This window comes from Papio anubis, chromosome 11, assembly GCF_008728515.1.
Source record: "Papio anubis isolate 15944 chromosome 11, Panubis1.0, whole genome shotgun sequence".
NCBI lineage: Eukaryota > Metazoa > Chordata > Mammalia > Primates > Cercopithecidae > Papio > Papio anubis.
In genome coordinates, this window is record NC_044986.1 from 70,324,038 (window position 1) to 70,347,256 (window position 23,219).

General features: G+C 53.1%; 1 protein-coding gene across 30 annotated transcripts in view; it reads right to left on the reverse strand.

Moving 5' to 3' along the window:
• Window positions 1-22,962, reverse strand: part of CAMK2G (calcium/calmodulin dependent protein kinase II gamma) — a 62,195-nt gene extending 39,233 nt beyond the window's left edge. For 24 of the 30 annotated variants that reach the window (XR_004176977.1, XR_004176976.1, XM_003903755.3 and 21 more), the window contains exons 1-5: window positions 22,773-22,962; window positions 21,365-21,459; window positions 9,263-9,322; window positions 1,700-1,754; window positions 769-834 (exon numbers count right to left, since the gene is read on the reverse strand). Coding sequence is in view for 26 of the 30 variants with exons in the window: in XM_003903755.3 (XP_003903804.1) it covers window positions 769-834; window positions 1,700-1,754; window positions 9,263-9,322; window positions 21,365-21,459; window positions 22,773-22,837 (341 nt within the window). In the remaining 4 variants the exon portion in view is untranslated. Of the gene's footprint in view, window positions 1-768; window positions 835-1,699; window positions 1,755-9,262; window positions 9,323-21,364; window positions 21,460-21,755; window positions 22,080-22,772 lie in introns of those variants that run through there. The other 6 variants (XR_004176978.1, XM_031652277.1, XM_009214648.4 and 3 more) reach the window with 4 other exon arrangements.
• Between the last annotated feature and the right edge of the window lie 257 nt (window positions 22,963-23,219).

Below are 23,219 nucleotides of genomic sequence, written 5' to 3' on the forward strand. Positions count from 1 at the left end.
CCGGGGCTCTCTGGTTGTATTATTACCTAGAACTCTCCACTCCCTCAGGATAGAAATCATGTTTTCTGCACCTCTGCATCATGCCAGAGCCTCAGCACAGTGATTTGAGAACACTAGAATTTGTCAAAGGAAAGAAAAGGGCAGAGGGGGACATTGGGCATTGTGGCGAGCATACAGTAGTGCAAAAAGAAGTATTTCTGGGGTCACAGGGTAAAGGAGACTTGGAAAAGCTTTGTAAAACATTCATCTGGAAGTGATTGTTTGGGTGTGAGGGGAAGGGGACGTAGTCTCGCTCTGTTACGCAGACTGGAGTGCAATGGCATGATCTTAGCTCACTGCAACCTTCGCCTCGCAGGTTCAAGTGATTCTCCTGCCTCAGCTGCCCAAGTAGCTGGGATTACAGGCGCACACCACTACACCCAGCTAATTTTTTTGTATTTTTAGTAGAGACAGAGTTTCACTATGTTGCCCCGGCTGGGCTTCAACTCCTGACCTCAAGTGATCCAACTGCCTCGGCCTCCCAAAGTGCTGGGATTACAGGCATGAGCCACTGCGCCTGGTTAAGAAGTGTTGAATTTTTAACTTCTAATATCACCCACAGTATGTAGCCCTAGCCCAGGTCAACAGAATCTTTCTCCAGACAAGAGCTATTCTTATCTTCCCCAAAGACTATTCAAACAGGCACAATGCTGGCCCCCAAAGGTGGCCAAAACTTACTTCAGTCCTAAACTCCAGAGCTACACTTGAACTCTCAGGCCCTCATCCTACCTGGCATCTGCTTCACTGTAGTACTCTCTGGCCACAATGTCTTCAAACAGCTCCCCGCCGGTAACACTGCAACCAATGGGAAGAAGAGGGTCAGAGGTGGAAAGGGTCCCTTGACCAACCCCAATGTCCAAGAAGAAACAGGGTCACCCTGTAGAATGGCTTTCAGAGAAATCCCAACTCCCCATGCATTTCATGTGAGACCTCAGAACACACTCGATCCTTCAGTGACACCCGGATTCTCCTTGAGGTATCATGGGCCCTCCCTCCCTTCTGGACATTTCTTTTTCCAAAATCCACAGATTCACTAATAGGCAGAGATGAAGATACAGGGATCTAAGAGAAAACAGTCAACCTACCCCAAAAGTCACAGCTTTGAGACCAACATAAACACTAAAATATCACTGCCCAGGAAGGACAGAGCTACTACTGAAGTTGAAGAGTAATGAGACCAATGACACAGACCCAACCCTGAGAATCCTGGAGAGGAGTGTCCAGGAGGTGAAGAGCCACTTTTAAGACATTAAACCACAACCAGCATGGAGGAGAGACCCAATCCAATGGAGCCTGGTTTCCGACTAATGAAAGCTACCTCTGATTTCTCAGGATTTTTAAGGTCATGCAAAGAGCTGTATTTTATTTCTTCACTAAGGACAGCACACAGAAACAAGACAAAGGCATCTGCGCAAGGTGTGCTGCTGAACAGAAGTGCGAGAGGAACGCTGTCCTGGGATTCAGAGCCCTGGGGGGACGCTGGGGGAACATGGAGACCCCCTTGGTGGGGGCAGCAATCTGCCCCAGTCAAATCCTTTCTCTCGGACCAAGGAGGGGGCCCTGGGCAGAGGCTGGAGAGCCTGTTTAGGCCTCTTCCTGAGCCTTCATTTTGAGCCAGCTGGAGGGAAAGGCCCCCACACCCTCAGAAAGTGGCACTTACAGGTCAAACACGAGGTAGTGAAACCCTTCTTCAGAAATACTGTCATGGAGGCGCACTGCAAGAGAGGAGATGGGGACAGAGATTAACAGAGAGAAAACTCGGAAATCCTGGGCTTCTCCTCCTCAGTAGCCCCACCCCTGCCCCATCCTGTCAGGCTCATGGGGCTCTCCAGAAGGAGCAGCGTGGGGAAGTGGCGACGTGCCCAGTGCCCCCCAGTGCAAAGCTACACAGCCTGGGAGCCAGAGTCTGGCGCTCTGGTTGCCACCTCAGACTCAGGCAAGAGAGAAAAGCTTCATGGCTAAGAAGTCAAGATGGAGAGAAGCCGGAACCTTCCCAGAGGGCTGGTCTCCGAGAAGGTGGTCCTGGGATATGATGCACGATGGTGAGATGCAGCGTGAGCAGCACCTAGCAATGTTGACAGCAGGGGACAACAATGACCAGATGGGAAAGCCAGAGAGCTCTTCCAGAGCAGTAAATGGGAGCAGAACTAAGGGGAGGGGAAGAAGGTGGAAAGGCAGAGCTCAGCAGGAAGGCACGTGGTGCAGGATAATGGATGGCGAGCCTGGAAGGCCACGCACACATTCAGGCAATGACGACAGTAACAGTTTATTAAGTGCTTTCTATGCCAGGCCTTGTGCTAGGCTCTTGCATACATTACTGATTCTGCAAGCATTTATTGAGTGCCTACTGTGTGCTGGACCCCATGCTAGGTAGTGGGATTCAGGAGGAACAGACACAGTGCCTGCCTTTGAGGAGTTTATTATTCCTTTCGACCAGCTGAGATGAATGTTATTCCCATTCTATAGATGAGGGCACCAGAGGCTCAGGGACATAAAGGCCAAAGAGCTTCTAAGTGGTGGGTCAAGATGTGAATCCAGTGCTACCTGACCCCAAAGACTGTGGTCTACACCACTGCTTCCCGTAAGAAACATGGGGCAGCCCCCATATCCAGGCAACAAAGCCCTGGCATCCAAAAGAAAGACCACTTACAAATGTCCCTAAAGCAGCATCGCAGACAGGTCTGGGAGGGCGCCGCAGGAAGAAGACTCGGGCGACGCACCAGCTGCGAGAAAAGGCTGGCAGGCGGAATCCCTCCCCGCTCCCCGCCTCCAAAGCTCTTGGGCAAAAAACCAACCTGAAGTCTTCTGAGGTCTCCTCTTCAAGTTTCTGCCCACAAAGCCACCTCTGGGTTAAATGCCAACCCCTGAGCATCATTCTAATGCAGACACAACTCCGCTTTGGCTGACTATCCCGTCCCTCCCCTCACCTGAACTCTCTTGATGGGGAACCTCTGTTCCAAAGGCCTCCCTCGGTTTGACCTTTGCTCCAAGCCTTGGCAGTTACAGGCGTACCTCATGGAGCACTTCAGGAATGGCCTGACACCAAACTAACTGGTTCAGTGCTGGGAGACAAAGAAATGGCCATGTCTCTTCCTGGGTGGGCCCTGGCTGCTTCCGTTTCCAGTGTCATACGTTTCCTCAGGGCTGAGGTGCTTCCCTTTGTCCCCTCCCCACGAAGCAAGATCATTCAGAAAGCAAAATATACAACCCAGCCGGCGCAGTCCCGAGGCACTGACCTATAGCCCTCTTGTTCTCCTCCCTTGATGACTGAGGACTGCGAAGCCTGCCAGGGCTGGAGCCAGGGCCTCAAGACTGTTTCCGCCTCCCATTACCTACACTACCTGATCTGATCTAGTGACTCAAACCCCAAAATCCCATCCCAATCTCAGTATTTCTGCGAACAGGATCAAAGGCAGGTGATACTTCCAATATTCTTCCTCCTTAAAACATTCTCTCCTGGGTAAACAAGATGCTTCCCTAGGCCTGTAGATGACAGAGGGGGCTTTTAGGACAGGAGGAAGGAGCCAGCACCAGGCCCCTGCCTTCCTCCCATAAAAACTAGCCTGGGCACACTCCATATACACTCCATCAAGTGCTCTAGAAGTCCTGCCACTGCCTCCGTCCCACTCACTTGCGCACCTCTGGTCTAGGTCGGTGCCTCACGCTGAGTCTCGCTGCAGCTGCTGCTCCCTCGCTTCCAAAAGGACTTTCCACTTAATTAAAAATTTGCTATTAAAAAGCATTAAAGTGTGTAATACAAATAATCTCCTGGAAATCAGCTGTCCCAGAAGCTACAGACCAGCTCCATTAGGGAGGTGACTAACAGCAGCAGCATGGGGAGCTAACGGGACAGCAGGTGTGATGCTGACAATCATCTCAGAGAAGTGGAGCCGCTCAGCTCTGCCTGGGCCTGGCGCTGAGCCCTCCCTCAGCCAGAGCCCCACCCCATGCCCAGCATCACCCCATGCCCCACACCACCCTGCCCCCACCCAGCACAGCAAGGCCAAGAACAGGGCAAGAAGTGCAGGCACCCAGGCCTCTGCCTAGACATGGAGTCATTGGCGTCTGCCCTTCTCCAGGAAGGCCACACACAGAGCCCAGGTGGGAGGAAGCCGGGGAAGGGAATTAGAAGAGAGGAGCAGCAAAGGAAGACTAATCCTTCCAGGCCACCCAGCGGAGAGAACAGCTTTGATGTGTGCCCCAGAGCAAGGCGCCCGCCAAGACAAGGAGGGATGGAGGAAGCCGTATCTGAATAAGACTGCTATCGATATTTTTTTAATTTGTAAAGAAATTAACAGGGCACTGAAGACAAGAGGAGAAATGACTGTGCCATTCTAAATGCCTACTTAGCAACAGCAGATTCATTCTTTCTTTTTTTTTAAGAGTCAGGGTCTCACTATGTTGCCCAGGCTGGGCTAGAGATCCTGGTCTTGAGCCATCTCCTGTCTCAGCCTCCTGAGAGGCTGCGACTACAGCTGTGAGCTACTGCACCCCATTAGATTCTGATAATAACAATCTAAATCTAAGAACTAACACTTAGTTGAGCTGTCCCTGTGTGCCGGTGTTGTTCCATGGGCTCCACGTGCATTACTGTATTGAACCCTCACATCAACTGCGCAGGGTAGCTACTTACATATAAATAACCCCATCTGATAGGAGAGGAAACTGAGGCTCCATAAGAAACCTGCCCAAAATCACACAAAGCGGCGGAACCTGGACTTGAATCCAAGACAAACCAACATCAAGATTCCTGATATTGCAGAGTTGCTTGGGAGTCACCTTCTCAAACTCTTAGGCAAAGGAACTCTAATCTGTCCCCCCCTACCCCTGGCCATTCTGACTGGCTTGACAATGTCCACTGGGCAGCTACCCTGGAGCAGGCGAGGCTGTACATGCTACGAATGTGGCCGTGAAGAAGAGGAGCCGGCCCTGCCACCTGGAGCTGCCAGGCGAAGAGGGAAGACAGGCTTTAAACCAGCAATTACACAAATGCGTAACTAAGCACAACTGTATCATGCTGTGAGGCAGGAGCAGAGGGACTATGGATGCGTAGAATAAAATAATCTGACACCCAGCCTGTTCCAGAGTAAAGACAGAGCATGAAGGCCAACAAGGGCCAGGCCACGTCCATCGACAAGACGTGGGGAAAGGAGTATAAAAGCATTTACTGCATTTCAGCAACAAACCTAATTGCTGTTCTTTAAAAACCATAAAAGACAGAACAGGCCAAAACACCTACAAACCTTTACTTGATATTTCATGTCTTCAAGGACTGAGATAGCCACAACCCAAATGTTGTGGCTATTTCCAATTCTTTAAAAACCACCCAACAATATGCCACATTTTAACTAACAAATCTTTCTCCAAAAAGCACTGAAAAAGTGTTGCTGTTAAAAATATCTGCAGCAATAACACAGTGGGAAGGAGGTCCTGTTGCCATGGGGGCTTGTGGGGGACTGAGCTGCCCCCCAAGAGTTTGCTGTGGCAGGGCTCCCCCCACCCCCACCCTGGGGGCAGGGATGTAGGAACTGCACAGTCATGATTCAATGTTTCTTTCTTTTTATTTGCAACTGTTTCTTTGCTACACTTACTGTTAGCTGAATGGGTATTAGGCTCAAGGGTAAATGGTCAAGCTTGAAAAACTTGTGAACTGAGTCGAGGCTGGGGGTCTTGAAGAGATCACTTCTAGGGGCTGGAATCTCCGTTTTCATCATCTCCCTCCTAGCCTCCTTTCCTGGCTGAACCCTTTCATAACAACTCCACAAAGGGACCCAGATAACAAAACAGAGGCAGGCACAGAGGAGTTAAATAACTTGCCAGAGGTCACAGCTACTAATTAGCAAATCCCAGATTCAACCCCCAAATCTGGATGCGACTCCAAAGCTGCAAACATTGGCTTCTCCAAGTGTAGACCAGCATGCGGACCAGTAGCATGAGCATCAGCTGGAGACTCAAGTCCTACCCCAGACCCCCTGAATCGGAATCTGAATTTTAACATGATCCCTGGTGAGTCATAAGCACATAAAAGTTTGAGAAGTGCTGCTCTAAACCACGATGCTAGACTATGATCAAAACTGCTGGGGCAGCTCAGCACGAAGGAAGACAGAGTCTATTCATTACAGGGCTTGAGAGCAGGGAGCAGGCAGATCACAGGTAGAACAGACTTCATTCAGACCTCAGACTTCACACCAGCGTCTCCTCCACTCAGCTCCCCACTGCTGGCCACACTCCCAGCACCGTTTGGAGTTCGGCAGTGTGCCTTCCACCCAACAGGCATTTTGTTGTTTGTTTGTTTGTTTTTAATTAATAAACTTTATTTTCAAAGCAGTTTTAGGTTCACAGCAAAATTGAGCGGAAAGTACAGGGTGTTCCCAAATACCCAAGAGAGAGCGTTCCAAAATACCCCATGTCCCCCCACCACACACAGCCTCCCCTACCATCAACACCTCCCACTGGAGTGGTAGATTTGTTACCATCTATGAACCCACATTGACTCATCATCACCTATAAGTCCAGAGTTTACATCAGGGTTCACCACTCTTCCAACAGGCTTTTAACTCCTGGGACAGAACATCTAGCTATTAAGGGGAAACAGCATGGCTGGCCCCTAGCACCAAATGCCCCATCTGAATTCAGTGCCTCCGAGTCTGACCGCAGCCGGGGCTGACCACGTGCTCTCTGCTCTAGCTTCCTCGACTGTGCACTGCTCTTGGGCTGGCCCGTTTGTTTCCCTTTGGGATGGAGTTCAAGAGGCCAGAGCCAAAAGGGTCACAGTTCTGAAGGGCAGCGCAGTGGAGAGAGGAGAGGAATAGTGAATTAGGGGCACAAAATTGCCTCCTCTCCTGCCACAAGCCAGGTCCAGATCCATGGCAACCGCAGCCTCCTGGACCTGCAGCTCCGCCACATCTCCAAGAGCCCTGGTTCCCACCGGATGCTGGAGCTCCCAGGACACAGTCCTGACTCCCATTTCCCTCTGCCCACCCTCAACCCCAGAATCGGTCCTCGGACCAACCTCCTTAGGACCTGGGAGCAGTCATGAAATGGAAGCACAGTTCTAGGAAATCAGAGGCCAACATAGTGACTGTGCCCGACCTGGCCTCTGAGCAGACGGCCAGGATAGATGGTCTCCGCCTGCCTCCATTCTGAGCCCAGGGCAGATGGTGAAAGGAAACGGCTACCAAATGAAGTGAAGTCTAAGAGGTAAAAAAGTATGTATTTAATTCTAGAAATAAATAAAAAGACGCCTAGGGCTTTTTTCTGCTAGAATTCTATTTTGTCCTTCCTGTTAATTTCTCAATTGTCTTCATTATACCCTGACCCGTCCGTGGTCAACCCACCTTCGTCGCGGGTGATGCGGACGTGGTTCTGCCTCCCGCATCATTGACCCCTAGCTGCTGTTCTCCTGCCTACATGAAGTCAGATTATCACTGCTGTACCAGTTGGTCACAAGGAGCATAAAAGGAAGTTACCTTCCTCAGATATTGAGACCCAGGTCTGGAACATCAAAATGCTTCTGGGCTTATGGGTGGCTTTAGTCACGCACACGCTTTTTCTTCCTGTTCTGGAACTTCTAGGTCAGAGGTCACAAGCTTGCAAGGCCTGCAGGGGCCCAGGTGGGCAATGCAAATGTGAGCTCATAGTGGGTGACAAGGATGGTGGCCAGCGGGCTGCAGGGGCAGTCACTGCTCCCCACAGCTCCTTCTCGCCATGCAAGGTGGGGACTCAGCAGAGCTGAGCCTTCTGACTGGAAAGGCAAGGGAATAGATTTTTTTTCTTCAAAATGTGAAATCTCATTTTTAAATATTGGCAAATAATAAAAATATTTTTAGACCACTGAGCCAGCCAAGCAAAACATGCCTGAATCCATGACTGCTGTTCTAGGTGTTACCCTCTGTGGGCCCTCTCCTACCCAGGGCAACACGTCAGTCCCCAGTGCGCTATTTTCAGGTAAAGGCCTAACCTTAGAGACCACCTAGGAGCTCCAGTAGTTCTGAGGCCAGGAACCCACCAGCTGAGAGGTGCTGGCTCTGCAGAACACACTGCATCAGGCAGAGCCGATCGCCACGAGCCACGCCAATCTGCTTCGGGTGTAATCCAAGCTGCTGATTGCCATCCACAAAGCCCTGCACAGCTGACGTTCTGACTACCTCAGAGCTGCTCCTCTCCCAGAGGGCTAGAGCAGGACCTCAGCCTTTCCCTGACAGAGCTCACTTTGAGTGTTCTAGCCCGAGACCTAGGAAGCCAGGGGCTGGGTAGCTCTGAAGGAAGCATTAGGCTTCAGCAAGTCACCTCACAGCCCTGGCCGCCAACAGAGCAGAGCAGGTGGCCTCCGGGGCACGGTGGGAGCCCTGATATTTAGGCCATGCCTGAGGAGCACAGAACACGTGTTGTCTTTTGTGATGACTCAGGGCTTTTAGGGAAAACCTAGGAGATGCTCCTTGCTCTGCCTCAAGTCAACACTGGGGCTTCTGCTCAGACACTGCAGCCAGCCCAGTTTCTGTCCCTTCTGCAAGGAGCACCAAATCAGGGCCAACGCTTTTGGCAAAGACGGTTTCAGCTGAACAAAGTAAAACTGAGCCAGAGTGGGTTGAGGCAGGCAAACATCCTCAGGCTTTAGCACAACCAACAATGTTCTCTTGTCCCCCAAGTCAGGGTGGGAGCAGGGAGAAATCCTCTTTTTTCTCCTTCCCCATCTGAGTGGTTCCTGCCATCCCTTCTCCAGAGAAGCCAGGCGAGGGGGCAGCTTGCTTTCCTGGCTCTGGGGAATACAAATGGGAGCACCATGGAAACCCCCAGAGTGTGCAGGACACTGCAGCAGGAACAAAACTCTTTCAGGTCCACAAACAAAATCCTGACCCTTTCATGAGGGCTGTGGATGGCCCCTGGTGAGGGATGCTGGCAGGCTAGGAGCCCGGAACCTCACACGCTGAGGACCCTGGACCTCAGCCCAAAGACAGAAGGAGAAAGGGAAGAAATAGCGTCTGAAACCTATTCTGATGCCTCACACCCCAGCCCTGAGAAGGTGCCGCAGTGATGCAGATACTCAGGTCTCTAAACTAGAATGCCCCAGAATTCTGAGACACAGTTGCTATCCTGCTCATGTAAAAACAGACACCAGGTGAAGGTCCACAGACAGAGGTGATCCCACACACAAAAGCAGTGGATATCTGTTCTCCCTGCTTCTACAAAATACCCACAAAATGCTCCATGACCAGGCACTCACCGATGTTTGGATGTTTCAGAAGTCGACATATCCGAGCCTCACGTTCTAGTTTCTGGTGATCTAAAAGCAGAAGAGAAAAAATAAAAGCCATCAACCATCCATTCTCCTTGTGGTCACCTTGTTACTCATATTCCTTCAGTTCTTAGGTACTAACTATGCACTTGTAATGATTTGCTGAAGTAATGCAGCAAGTCATGGCAATCCTGGAGACAGCTTCTTTTCCCTTCATTTTAGGTCTCACTCTGTCCCTCAGGCAGGAGTGTAGTGGCATGATCGCAGCCTCAAACTCCTGGGCTCAAGTGATCCTCCTACCTCAGCTCCTGAATAGCTGGAACTATAGGTGACAGCCACCAGGCCTGGGCCAGATAGTTGTGACCACCTTTTCCAGATGAGGAAATGAGCCAGTGAGCAGCAGAGCTGGGATGTGAATCCAGGTCTTCAACTAAAACTCTGGCGCTCTTTCCACCACAACAGGGTTTCAGTGGCCTAGGGTGTCCAGAATCTCTTTTATTTTTTTCTTTTTGAGACAGAGTCTCATTCTGTTGCCCAGGCTGGGGTGCAGTGATGCCATCTCAGCTCACTGCAACCTTCGCCCCCTGGGTTCAAGCAATTCTCCTGCCTCAGCCTCCCAAGTAGCTGGGATTACAGGCACACACCACCATGCCTGGATAATTTCTATACTTTTAGTAGAGACGGAGTTTCACCATGTTGGCCAGGTTGGTCTCGAACTCCTGACCTCAGGTGATCTACCCGCCTCGGCCTCCCAAAATGTTGGGATTACAGGCATGAGCCACCGCACCTGGCCCAGAATCTCTTTCTTGTTAAGAATACTAATAATAGCTAAGTTATACTGAGCACCTAATACATACTTGGCACTGGCTAGGGGTTTTGCATATATTCTCTACATAGTCCTGATGGCAAGCCTGAAACATAATGATGCTGATAATAAAGAGGTTGATGATCAAGATAATGATGACTTAAAATAATAATAGCTAACATTTATTGAGAGCTTACTTCTACACCAGGCAGCTGCCTCTTTTAATTTATCCTCATAACAACTCTAGGAGGTTGGCATTAGTATGATGCCCATTTTATAGAAAGAGAAACCAGGACACAAATCCTGCTTCTCCCCAGGGTCCTCTTGGCCACCACTGCTGTGAGCTTTGACCTCTTCACATTCAGACGCCAGGATTACTCGGTTTTGGTGGAATAACCAGAAATCCACAAGTCCCCAGATCCAAGTGAGCTGCGTGGGTCAATTCCTTCCACAGGAAGGCAGAGCTCCAGTACGTGGGAAGAGAGGATGCTACTCACAGCACGGAGGCCTCACAGCCCTCCCTCACTGTCCTTCCCTCTTTCTACTTGCTGAAATCCTGCCAAAAGTCACCTCCTTCATGAAGTCTTCCCTGCTCCTCTCGGTAGACTGTGACTTCTCCCTCCTACTCCACCCCCCCAATTTCCCAATGCACTTCTCACGATTCTCACATCATATATTACATCAGTTATCTTTCAGTTGCAAGCTCTTCGAAGGGCGGGGGTACCTTTCCGGGTAGTGCTTTCTAGAGTTCTTTCTGTAAACAGGGGCTTAATAAGGGTTCACCAATAACCACAGTAGTAGCCATAACAATCGCTTACTGAGCATTGACTACGTATCAGGCAGAGGCATGGATTACCATATTTCATACCTACAGAAACTCTGTGAAGTAGGGATCTGATTAGCTCCATTATATTACTGAGGAAACAGGTTTAAAAAGAGAGTAATCTGCCTAAGGTAACACGGACAGGCAGTGATGCAGGTGATCTGAGCCTAGAACCCTCTTTCTCCACCCCTGTACTATTATGGCCAGATAAAGAATGGTGAGAGTTGAGTTAAGACTCCAGGCTTTGGAGGGGGTCCAAAAGGAAGAGAGTCCAGTTCACCCCGAATTATCCAGGCCCGGGCACGCGCCTCCACATCCATAGCTGCCAAGCTATTCCTGTCTCCCTGCCTCTACCCTAAACAGCAAAAAGCCTCTGTAAATCTTCCCATGGCCCGCACAATGATCCCATCAGGTGAATGCTATGATTGTCCACATTTCCAGATGATGAAAGAAACGGAGGCCCAGGGAAGTTAAGTAACTTGCCCAAGATCCCACAGCAGGAAAGAGATAGAACTGAGATTCAAACCCAGGCCTGTCAGTTTGAGATAATGTAGGGATTATGGACTAGAAGAAATTCACATTTATTGTTTCACTAACCAAACCCAGCTTTGTCCTAAACTTTCCCTCTAGCAACAGCTCTACTTTGTGGAAGGAGGTGGGGACAGACAGAGATTAGTTCCTACTGCCCAGCTAATCCGTCCCAGCTGCCCAAAGATCTGGGTCAGACCTTCCTTCCTGTCCCTGGGTTCAGCATGATCACCGACCAGGATGCAGCCAGGAGAACCCCAAGTCACTCCCAACTCCCAGATCACCTGGCATCCCCTGGTCCCAGGCACAGGGATGTGGCCAGTGACCTCCAGAAGCAGGCACTCAAGGAGGCTGTAACAGCCTCGCCTGGTGGCTGCGGGGCTTGCTTCTTCCAGATCTGGCAGGATGTTGACATGACCCCACCTTCCTTCCATCCCTGGACTTGAGATGGAGCTACCAAGCTAGCCAGCCCCAAAGCTACACACCCACAGCCCTCTCTCTGGGCACACATCTCACCACCCTCCAGTCCATAACTCTCGAGCTTCGTTGCCTGGGCAGGTGCAGGAGAACAGCATCTTGCAATGCGGAGGTGGCAGCTGAGGGAAGGCCCAGAAGATTAATGTTTATCTCCTTCCTTAAGTCTCTTACTAGCTAATGGTTACAGTCCCACAACAGCAACAGCACTAAAAATAAGGGCACGATGATTTACCGGTGACTTCGAGTGGAGAGGAGACACAAAGACTCAGGCTCCCAACTCCTCAAAGGAGCTGCCCAGCATCCAGAGGGTCCTTGTTGGCCTCTTAGTTCAGCCTTAACTCCAAGGAGCTGAGCCCTGTGTTCCCGGCAAGGCCCAGGTCTTCTCTGAACCCCAGGACCGCACCTTGATCCTCATTCTGATTCTAAACTGTGGAGTATGGCAATTAACAACACATCGGTTTTGGAGTCAGACAGCCCTGGACTGAGCTCAACACTGCCACATCCGGCAAGCTATTAAACCCACCCGAGCTTCATTCATTCCTTCAAGAAATATTTATCATGGCTGGTCACGGTAGGTCAATCCCAGTACTTTGGGAGGCCAAGGTGGGTGGATCACTTGAGGTCAGGAGTTCAAGACCAGCCTGGCCAACATGGTAAAACCCCATCTCTACTAAAAATACAAAATTTAGCCAGACATCCTCACTGGAACCCAGGAGGTGGAGGCTGTAGTGAGCCAAGATTGGGCCACTGCACTCCAGCTTGGGTGACAGAGCGAGACTCTGTCTCAAAAAAAAAAAAAAAGAAATATTTACTGAGGCCTACTATATGACAGGCAGTATTCGAGATGCTAGGAAGACAGTGGTGAACAAAACAGACAAAAATCCCTGCCCTCATGGAGCTGACACTCTAGTGGATTGTATGTGGGGGAGGGACAGACAATAAGAAAACTCAATGGCACATTAGATGTCACAGCAAGTGCTGCGTAGAAAAAGCAGAGAAAGCGGGGAGTGTAGATTTAAGTAGGGCAGTCCAGGAAAGCCTCAGTAAGGAGGTGACATTTGATTAGGACCCAAAGGAGGTGAGACAGTGAGCCAGGCACCTTATCCTGGGAAAGAGGTTCCTCACTTCTTTTTTTTTAAGACTGAGTCTCGCTCTGTCGCCCAGACTAGAGTGCAGTGGCACGATCTCGGCTCACTACAAGCTCCGCCTCCCGGGTTCACGCCATTCTCCTGCCTCAGCCTCCCGAGTAGCTGGGACTACAGGCACCCACCACTATGCCTGGCTAATTTTTTTGTATTTTTTAGTAGAGATGGGGTTTCACTGTGTTCGCTAGGATGGTCTCCATCTTCTGACCTCGTGATCCGCCCGCCTCAGCCTCCCAAAGTGCTGGGATTATAGGCCTGAGCCACTGTGTCCAGCCAAGAGGCTCCTCACTTCTAAAATGGAGCCAGCAAGATCTGAGGTTTAACTGAGGTGGTACAGGTCAAGAGTTTTGCATAAGGTCTGGCATATAGCTCCTTTCCAAGGGCCCAGTGAGAAGCTTGACAGGGTCTCCTGGGCTGGGCCTGTGGCCACAGCTATCACCAGAGACACTGTGAATGGGACCCACTGTCCCAGGCAGATACAGGGTCTGCAACACAGCAACTAAGCCCTCCTGCCTGGCTTCTGGGCTCCCCACATGGTCCTCCATTGCAGTCCTGGGGGTGGAGTGTCCTTCCCTGTTTTGGTGGGGCCCACCAGTGTCTACAGTCTGCAGGTGACAGGCAGCAACAGGGGCTCCTCAGAGAGAGGGGAACACCGCAGGATGTGCCACTGTCTGCTTCCCTCCTCTTCCTCGCAGCCGTGGCGCCCTGCCATCCACAAGCTCTCCTCAATGAACAGAGGTTTCTGCCTGCCACGCTCTCCCCGTTCCTGCCGCCATGCACTGCCCGGCCACCACCCAGCCTCTCCAGCTGTTGTCTCCTATCTCTTCCCCTGACACTTCCTGTCCTGTAGTCACCTCCAGGGCTGCCCCACAGCTGCAAAAAAGCAGAGGGTCCACCCCAGCAGCAGCGGTAGCAGAGGGGTTCCAGGATGGAGTAGTGGTTTCTAGATCATCTTTCCCAATGGCAAGGGCATCCCAGCTGGACGCAGCATCCCCAACCCCAAAAAGGGCGAGGCCACTGAATGGGCTTGGTCTATAGTGGGAGGGCCCTGGCTCAGTATCCCAAGGTGCTGCAAAGGTCTCCCTGGAGACACCCCTCCTTGCAGTGACCACTAGGGAGATGCTCAGACCTTCCAAGGTGGACCCTCCTCCACCCACCTTTCTACCAGGCTCATCCCCGCCCCTCCCACAGCCCAGCCCCCCCTTCCTGTTTGACAACAGCCACTTCCCGCTTTTGCACAGGGCCACTTCCTGCCTGCCTGTGTGCTACTGCCATGGAGAGACCCACCCCTGCCGGCCTTCAGCCCAGCTCCAACCACAGCCCTCTGCAGGTTTTCCCCAACATGAGCAGAGGTAGCAACAGGAGCAGAAAGCAGAAGCGGCTCCAGCCCTTCCCCAGCAGCCTGCCCAGGCCAGAGTGGTCTGAGCCGAGGCCAGAGCTAGGCCCTGGGAAACAAGGATCCTAGAAACCCAGCCTCTCCCGCCTTCTGCCCAAGTGCTTCAGGACTTGGTCCAAGGCTCCACGATTCACAGGAAGGGTAGCAAGAAGTGACCAGATGCACCGAGCGATGCAGAAAAGAGGAAGCAGATAGGGAGGTGATAGCGTGCAGCCAAGGGGTGCACCAAGCCTGCCCTTGAACCACCTCCCCCTCTGGCCTGAAGACAGAAGCCTACTCCAATGCCCTTTCCTTCCTCTGCCAGGTCAGGGGACCAGGGAGGGTTGGCCACAGACTCTCCATGGCTCTCTCAGAGACGGGCCTGCTTGACTTAGAGACATTTTCCTAAAAAAAAAAAAAAAACCACACAAATGACAGCACTAAGATCCTGCTGCCACCTAAACATACAACCCTCTGTACGTGGGAAAGGATGCACATTCCTACTCTGACTGAGGGCTCTCCCAAGTTCCAATCTCAAAGGCATTCTTAATTTTGCAAACGGCATTTTGCAGGTCTGTGCCTGTGACCCCAAACATGGATGTGAGAAGCTTCCTGCAGCCCCACTGATTTCAGGGCTTGATGGGAGGCAGCCTCACTTGCTGCCCTCCTGAGTGCCCCTCATCTTCTTTCCAAGCAACAGAGGCTCCTGTCTGGCCCCCTTGGGGTCACTCTGAGCAGAAACAAGGACACGGCAGGGATTTGGTGTCATAATCCACCTTCCCCAGCTGCTTATGCACAGCCCTGGGCCTGGGGCACTGACCAGTGGGATTCCCAAGCCACAATCCCACCGACCTCATCCTGACACTGCGATGCCACATCCCTCCCTCTTTGAATCTCACTCTAAAGGTGCAAAGAGTCTCCAATTAAAAGCAAAGTCCATCCACCACGCAGGAGCAGGACCACGGCTTCTAATGCCCTCACCCGTGTACACCTGGTGACTAGCTGGGGGATGTGATACAGAGGGACGGGGCCTGAAATGTGCCCATGTGAACCCCCAAGGCTCTGTGCATGTACCCAGCATCCTCCCCTTATCTTCAGTCCTTACGCAGTTTTAACTTGGTGACACAAAGACCTGAGCCCCACTTTGGCCTCTGGATCTCAAGGCAAGGGAAGCTCTAAGGAGGGAGAGAGGCTCCAAAAAATGCCCTACAGCGAAAAGGCCCTAAATCAGCTTTGACGGAGAAAATCCCCAAGGGGTCACTAGCAAGCCCCAAGAAGGCAAGGCTCTGCCTGGGGACACTCTGGCTGCTCTCAAGGGCCAGAAAAGGGTCAGCCATCGTGTTCTCCATGGCCCCCGGCAGGGCTCCTGGTGCCTGCAGCCTTTGCCCACTGTTTTGGTGACATTTCCTTCATGGTAACCAGCCCCAAGTAAAACATCCCAGGAAGCAGCCCCTAAAAATAGCTCCTCCCAGGGCAGCAGCAAGCAGGGGGGAGGGGAAAGAAAGGGAGGAGAAAAGAGGGGAGCAGATGGGAAGCTGCGGCTGCTGCTGATAGGGCCCAGGAAGCGGAGATGGTGTTGGGGAGGAGTGGCTGGAAATCTCCCCACCGCACAGCCCAGAGAGGTGGGTACAGATGGGAATGGGGCCTCAGCCAGCAACGAGGAGGGATTTGCTCCACCAGGCTTGGAGCTTGGGGCTTAGATGGAGAGGTGTGAGGTGATATGCCAAGATTCATCACAGGAACAAAGTATCCAGAACCTGTGTTTTAAAGAAAGGCGCCAAGGAGTGGGTGGAGGCCACACGGACTAAGGATGCTGGGTCTGAGCCCTGGCAAAGTCACAGGCACCTGCAGTGCAAAAAAAAAAAAAAAAAGACCCCAGACAAAGCTTTTGTGCCTTGGTTTCCCCAGCAGTCCTGCGGCAGATCTGTCTGGCCATGGGCAGATGACAAAGGGGCTCTGCAGAGAGGCATTCAAGAGGTGCAAAGTGCCCATGTCCTCCTGTCACCACCCTTTTGGCACCCATGGGATCAGGCCCTTGTTGGTCTGCCAAAGCTGTTCAGAGAGCAGCAAGCATAGAGATGGGAGCAGGAATGGTCACACACAGCCTCCCCTTCCCTGTCTCCAGCCTCAGCAGAGAATGGGGTCAGCCACACACCTCTAGGGTTTCAGCACAGCTTCTAACAAGGGTATGGTGACAAGGGACCAGAGGAAGCAGCAGGAAGAAGGCAGGGGCCTCCCTGATGGGACAGGGTAACCTTCCCACCTCCATCCCCACACCGTGATGCAGCACCCCAAGTCACTCTGAGAAGGCAGGTGGGAGGGGAGGGGGACAGGCCAGTGTTGTGTGCGCTAAGGCCCCCAGCTCAACGTGACCATGTGACAAAAGCCGCCCGGCAGAAGCCTTCGCACAGAAGGACCTGCAGTCGGCTTCCATCCCTTCAGGAGAGAAGGTAGAGGCGTTCCATCACCGATATGCAGGATGCCCATTTTTCTGTTTACAGAAATTGGCCTGTTTTACCCGCAGGGGGAAGGCATGGTTTTGCACACAGCCTCCTTAAATGCTTCCTCGAGGCCGGTGTTCCAGTGCTGTGTGGATTTCTCTTCCTTCTCCTACTCCCTGCATTGCTGCTTCCTCCTCCCTTCTCTTCCCCTCACTTCACCCAGATCCTTAACAGGAAAGTCTCACTGGGAGATACCACAGGGGACACAAATGTCATGGGGGCTACTCAGGCCAACACTAAGGGGGCGGGGATTCTCAGCTGGCACCATCCAGGGGATCCCATTTCAGTCCCCAGGGCCAGCTGGACCCAGAAAGGGACAGCCTTTACCCTTCTGGTGGCCAACATGCCACAACCCAGCTTGCCGCAGCCTCAGACACAGACACCCCAATCCGGAGGCCCAGAACGAGGCCCCTAATCACAGAACAGCCCATGTGCACAGATGGCCACATAGCAACAGACACACAATCTGGAGAAGGCTGGGCCAAGGTGTGTCTGTTGAATTCCAGAGGGCATGGCAAGAGCAACTGTTGTTGCAGATTTTAGGTGGCATCTCTTAAAGAGTGGCTCATGCTTCACCTGCATGAAATTCACTGGAGCATGTGTTAAAAATGCAGATTCTGCAGCCCCACCCTAGACTTTCTAAAGCAGAATCTCTGTGGCTAAAGTTCGGAAATCTGCATTTTTAAAACCAGTACTCAGGGTGATCCTTATGCACAATAAATTCAAAATCACTACTTGGAAGAGATCTCAACAGTGGCCCTATAGTGCCATTAGTGACAAGGAAGGAGGAATCATCAGCTAAATGTCTGCCTACATCTCCCACTCTGCCTTATGCCCCAAGTACAGGTCTTTATCCTCATCTGTCCTCTCTTCCAGCAGCCGTATCAGGTCTGCAGCCTGGCTCCCTGCATCAGAAAGGGAGGACCCAAGCCTGTAGCAGGGTACAAGGACTCTGGCAACTTGACTCTGAGTTTCCTGGGAGCCAAAGCCAAAAGGCAACCACGATTGGTTACATAGTCCTCTTGACCCACTCATTTAATGCGTATGTGGCCGGCAAAAGTCAGGCACTTCGCTAGGGCCTGTCCATGAAGAAGTAAAGAAACACATAAGGACCCTTCCCTCACCTCCCAGGTCCTCACAAAGAGGAAAGCTTTTGCTTACATTTAGCTTCAAAAGAAATTTCTTCACATGGAATGTACAGATTAAATAAATATGTTAAAGTATTATAACAGATTTCATAACACCATTTCCAATAGCATCTCTTAGTAAGGCCAAGGGCATTACCCCAGTATCCATCTCAGTGAAAGCAACTGGAATCCAGATAAATGGTACATACACAGAAGTTTCTTCTGATGCTGATTGTTCTAGGGATAAATCCTAAACAACGTAGAAGAAAGGACCATTTGCCCTTCAACTGTAGCAATATGGGGGAAATACTTTGGATATAAGCAAAGAGAGCAGGATATAAAATGTTATGCTCCGCGAGGTGAAAATCTGTATGCATATGAATAAAGATAAGAAGGGAATATGAAGATTTAAAAATAAAAAAAGACATAAGGGCTCAGGCTCCTTGAGGGGGGTGCTCTTAAATCTTAAAATAACGACTTATCATTGCCATCACCTGGCCCACTAGCTCCTGCATCCAAGCCTATTTTAAATGCCTCCTTCGGCCTAGTGGAGCTAAGCTTGGAACCATGGGCTCCCTTAAGAACCCAGCTCCACTCCTATCACGGTTCTGAAGCAAACGGAGTGACGTTATGTGACTTTCAGTGACTTTATGTAGACAGGCCCGCAGACAAAGACAGTGCTCAATGCATATCCGCATGAACTCCCCACCCTACAACCTAGCCGCCAATGTGGGCCTCTGAGACCATAGAGACAAGACACAACAGCCCAAAAGAAGGCTTCCTGTCTCAACTGGACCCCCTAGAAGACCAGGTGATCCCTCTCCCTGCCTCCCAGCCACCTCACCGAGGATGCCAAAAAGAAACAGCTCTATACCCTCTATCTTTTCAGTTTGTAGCCCAGAGAATCACAAACAAGAAAGATAGCAGGCAGGAAGACCCAGTGAACACAGCAAGCCCCTTCAGACCTTCATAGATGACCCTGGTGGGCCCACGACATTCCCAGACACAGAAATCCAACACCTGCGGAGCCCTAAACAGACAGCGACGAGTGAAACCCAGCCCCAGTGCCTGCACCTTTATAAAATATACAGTGTAAACTGAGAGTCTGCAGGGAAGCCATGGCCCTCACTCCCTAACCCCATGGGCACCAGCCCATGGCTACCCCGGCCCAGTTCTCTCCAAGAGCTCACATCCCCCATGCCCACACCTATAGTCCAGCTCCACCTTGTTCCCTCCATCTCCAAGACAGCCCCTTTCCACTCTCCCACCTCCACACAGTACTGGCTGGCACTTACACATTCTGACCCCTCTGGCTGGCATCTGTGCCTATCATCTGTGCCTCTGTCCCAAAGTCAACCTGGCACACGAAGCCACACAACAGAGCCCAGTCTTGGCATATCCATTTTGGGAGAGGGGGAGTTTCTGTCTGAAGCATATACTTTTACACAAGAATCCTCTTCTTGAGGAGGGGGGGAAATCAAAGAGAAATCAAACCTCATCCAGTTTGGCCAGGGAAAGATATCCGTTGGGAAAGATGGGACAAGGTTGAAAGGAGGTGAGGAAGGGAAAGCGATGCTATCACACAGGTCATGGAAGTTCAGGCAGGTAGGGAAGGAGTAGGAAATGAAAGCCCCAGTCAGGCAGCTGCAGGAAGTCACCACATCACCTTTCCTCACATCCCAGAATTTGGCTTCCAGCCGTCTCTCCTTCCCTTACCCCTGGGTCAGAGGACACTGGTGAGATGAGGATAGCAAAGCATTGCGTCATCAACTGGAGACACCAGACACCAGCCCCGTTTCTGATGCACCAGGGTTCTGCTGTGTGGGTATGAGAGGTATCCAGCCTCAAGCCATCGTTCCTGCCTGCACCTTCCATCCTTGGCCAGAGGATGTCTGCCAGAGATCCCAGCCCCTGTTGTCCCCCCCCACCCCTACTCCAGGGAAGGAGGGCATCTGACTGCCCACATATCTCTATGGCAACCATCCTCAGACTCAAGGTACCCAGAGAAAAAGAAAACAAACAAGTCCAACTTTATAGGCAATACACACGAACAGCAAGAGGTGGAGCTGGATGGGAGTCAGAAATTAGTGCTCTACTAGGGGGATGGAGAGAGAGTCCCCAGCCAGGTGGTGGACAAGGCCCTGCTAAACAGGTCCCAGAACAACTGCCAACATGATAGAAGCCCAATGTCATCTCCGTGAAATTGTAGAGCTTCTCTGAGCATTTGGGACATCTATTACGTCTCTTATCCCAGAGAAACCCGGGTCATTATTGGCCAAGGCCCATGTCTTCCCCAGGGCATGTGTCCTGGCTCCTAATACATTTATGGCATCCTACTGCCCAGCCCTAATTCCATTCTCTGAGTCTCACAACCTTTGTTCCCCAACTGCACCCTGCAGCCCTCCAAGATCTGACCTCTGTACTCACCAGACCTGTTTACAGAGCACTTCACACAATGCTGGGTCTACACCTATCAGATGAGGTGAGTTTGGCAAGCACCCAATAGGAGGTTCAGAGAGTGTAGGTTCAAGGTGTGAAAGACAGGCCCTGACCCTCCTAGCCTCAGGTACTTGGGAGGATCTCGCAAGTGAGGCCCCATAAGCCTTGGCCTTTATGCTCCTCAGACTTGGAGGCAGTGCAGTTCCTGCCCAAACCAGGCCTTTGGGATTTCTAGACCATGAGGCATCACCCTCCACCCAGGACAGACTACATCTGCTGCTGCACCATCAACTTTGTAATTTGATCAAAAAAGCAATCAAGTTCATCTGGCAGAATTTGTTCCTAAGAAGCCCTCGCCAGTAGCAGCCTCCCCTGATGTTTACAGATTCCCTTCCCTTGGGAGTCTGTTCTGCCGCCTGGTGGGCAGGGGAGGCTGGCTTTGTCAGAGCTGCTCACTTACTGCATTTCCATCCTAAGTCACCACTGGGGCACAGGGACCAGGAAAGGCCTGCAGTAGCCACCACTGCCCCAAAGGGAGAGGGCTCCAAATGCCCCAAATTAAGAGCTCCCCATTCTGTACCACCCACTACCCCCATATCCTCCACCTCCCTGAAGACTGAACTCCCTCGAGCCTTTGGGGGCCACTGCAGCTACCTGCATCTCTTCCTTCATTCTTTTGTACCTGGGCACTTCCAGTCCCCCATGCAACTCCTTTTCTGGCTTCAGCCTGACACAAAGTCCAATCAGTCTGAAATTCCAACTCCTCTCCAAGTGCTAAAACGCACAACCCCCAATTTCTGGGGCTCCTTCAGAAGAAACCATAGCCCCTGGAGGCATCCTCAGGAAGAGGTCAAGACAGGGAACACTCACCCCGGGCAGACAACTTCTTGGTATTGATGATTTTTGCTGCATACTCCTGCGTGGAGGTTTTCTTCACACACCTGCGGACCACAGAGAAAGCACCCCTGGAGGGAGAAGGGGGAAAGAACTGGGACACGGAGCAGGGCAGAGTGACACAGACACACTTCAAGTCTGGGGACGATGATGCTCCCACCACCAGACCTCTAGTCACACGCACACACACCGGGGCTGCGACCACCACTATCCAACGTGAGGCAGAAGGACGCGGCCACCGCAGGTCACTGAACAGATGTGGGTGGTGTGCCGCGCTCCCACCCCCTCATCCAGTCCCTGGGCAAGGCAACAGCCTCCACCTCAGGCTGCACATCAGGAGCGGGTGGGCGACGCTGAAAACACACACCTGCTGCATCTCAGACAGCCCTGCGGTCCCGGCCAAGAGAACCAGGGCAGAAGGGAGCAGACAGACCCTGCCCTTCTCTCACCAGGAACAGTTGAGGGTTGGGGAAGGAGAGATTAAAAAGAGGGTATCATCCCCTGAAAGAGAAATCTCCCTCAACCATGGGGCAAAGTGAGGCTCAACCCCCCCCCTCCTCTCCCACAGCCGGCTTCATCTCACTGCATCCCGGCTCAACTGACAGCAAGGGAAAAGAGGACACAGTCAGACATCAAGAACTCCCCTTCCCATGTTATTTTCCTTGACGTCCCCCCCCCAATGGGAGCTCGCACTCTCAGCTCTGGAAACGTCTAGGGGGGCGGGCGGGGCGGGGGCTGCAGTGGCCGGGCTCGATGCCGCGGGTGGGGGTGGGGGGCCGGGGCTGCTGCAGCGGCCAGCTCAGTGCGGAGGGGAGGGGGATGCTGCGGCTGCGGCGCGGCTCCCGGGACCACTGCAGGGATGGGGGGAGGGGACGGGGGTGCCGCAGCACTGCCCAGCCGAGGGGCTGGGAGCCTGGAGCGGCACTCGCGGGGGGCGGGGCCGGGCGCCAAACAGCCCCCCCACGCCCGGGCTCCGCAGCGGGGCTAGGGCTGCAGGGCCGGCGAGGGTCCTGAGTGCGAGGCGCGTGGGACCTGGGTTCAGGGTGCGGAGTGAGCAACCTGGCAGCGTTGGGAGGTGGTCGGGAGCGGGGCGCATGAAGGGTGCAGAGGGGCGGGGCTGGAGGGCACCCGGGAAAGGTCCGGGGGCTGCGGTGTCCGCGGCGGCGCGCGGGGAGCAGCGGCCCCGCCAGCTGCTGCAGGGCGCCAAGGGGGATGCAGGGCAGGGCGCGGGGGGCGCGGGGCCCAGAGGCAGCAGGCGGGAAAGGCGGGGGTGGGGCGGCCGAGGGGGCGCCGCAGCGGCCGGTGCAGGGCCGGGGGGCGGGGCGAGAAGCCGCATAGCGCCCGGGCGGCAGGGCAGGCGGGGACCGCGGCGGGCTGGCCGTACTTGCCAAGCTCCTCGAAGAGCTGGTAGTCGTCGGTGAAGCGGGTGCAGGTGGCGGTGGTGGCCATGCTGGCGGGCGGGCGGACGCGGCGGTGCAGCCCGCGCCGACGTCGGTGCACAGTCACCGCCGCCCGGCCGAGGGAGCAAGAGGAGGAGACGGGGCTGAGCCCGGCAGCACCGCGAGACTTTACCGGGGAGAGCGAGGGAGGGAGGGACACCCCCGCGCCGCCCGCCCGCCCCGCCCCGCCCCCAGCCCCGCCGGCCCCCGGCCCGCCCCCGGGGAGGGGCCTCCCGCCGCCGGCCCCGCCCCGCCCCGGAGCCGCCCGCGCTGGGCCAGGCGCGCTGGGTAGCCGAGGGGAGGGGGTGCCTGATCCGGTCCACCCGTCCGGGCAGACCGAGCTGGAAGGTTCGCGACTTATGGGCTTGTCCCGGGACGGACCCCGCGCAGGC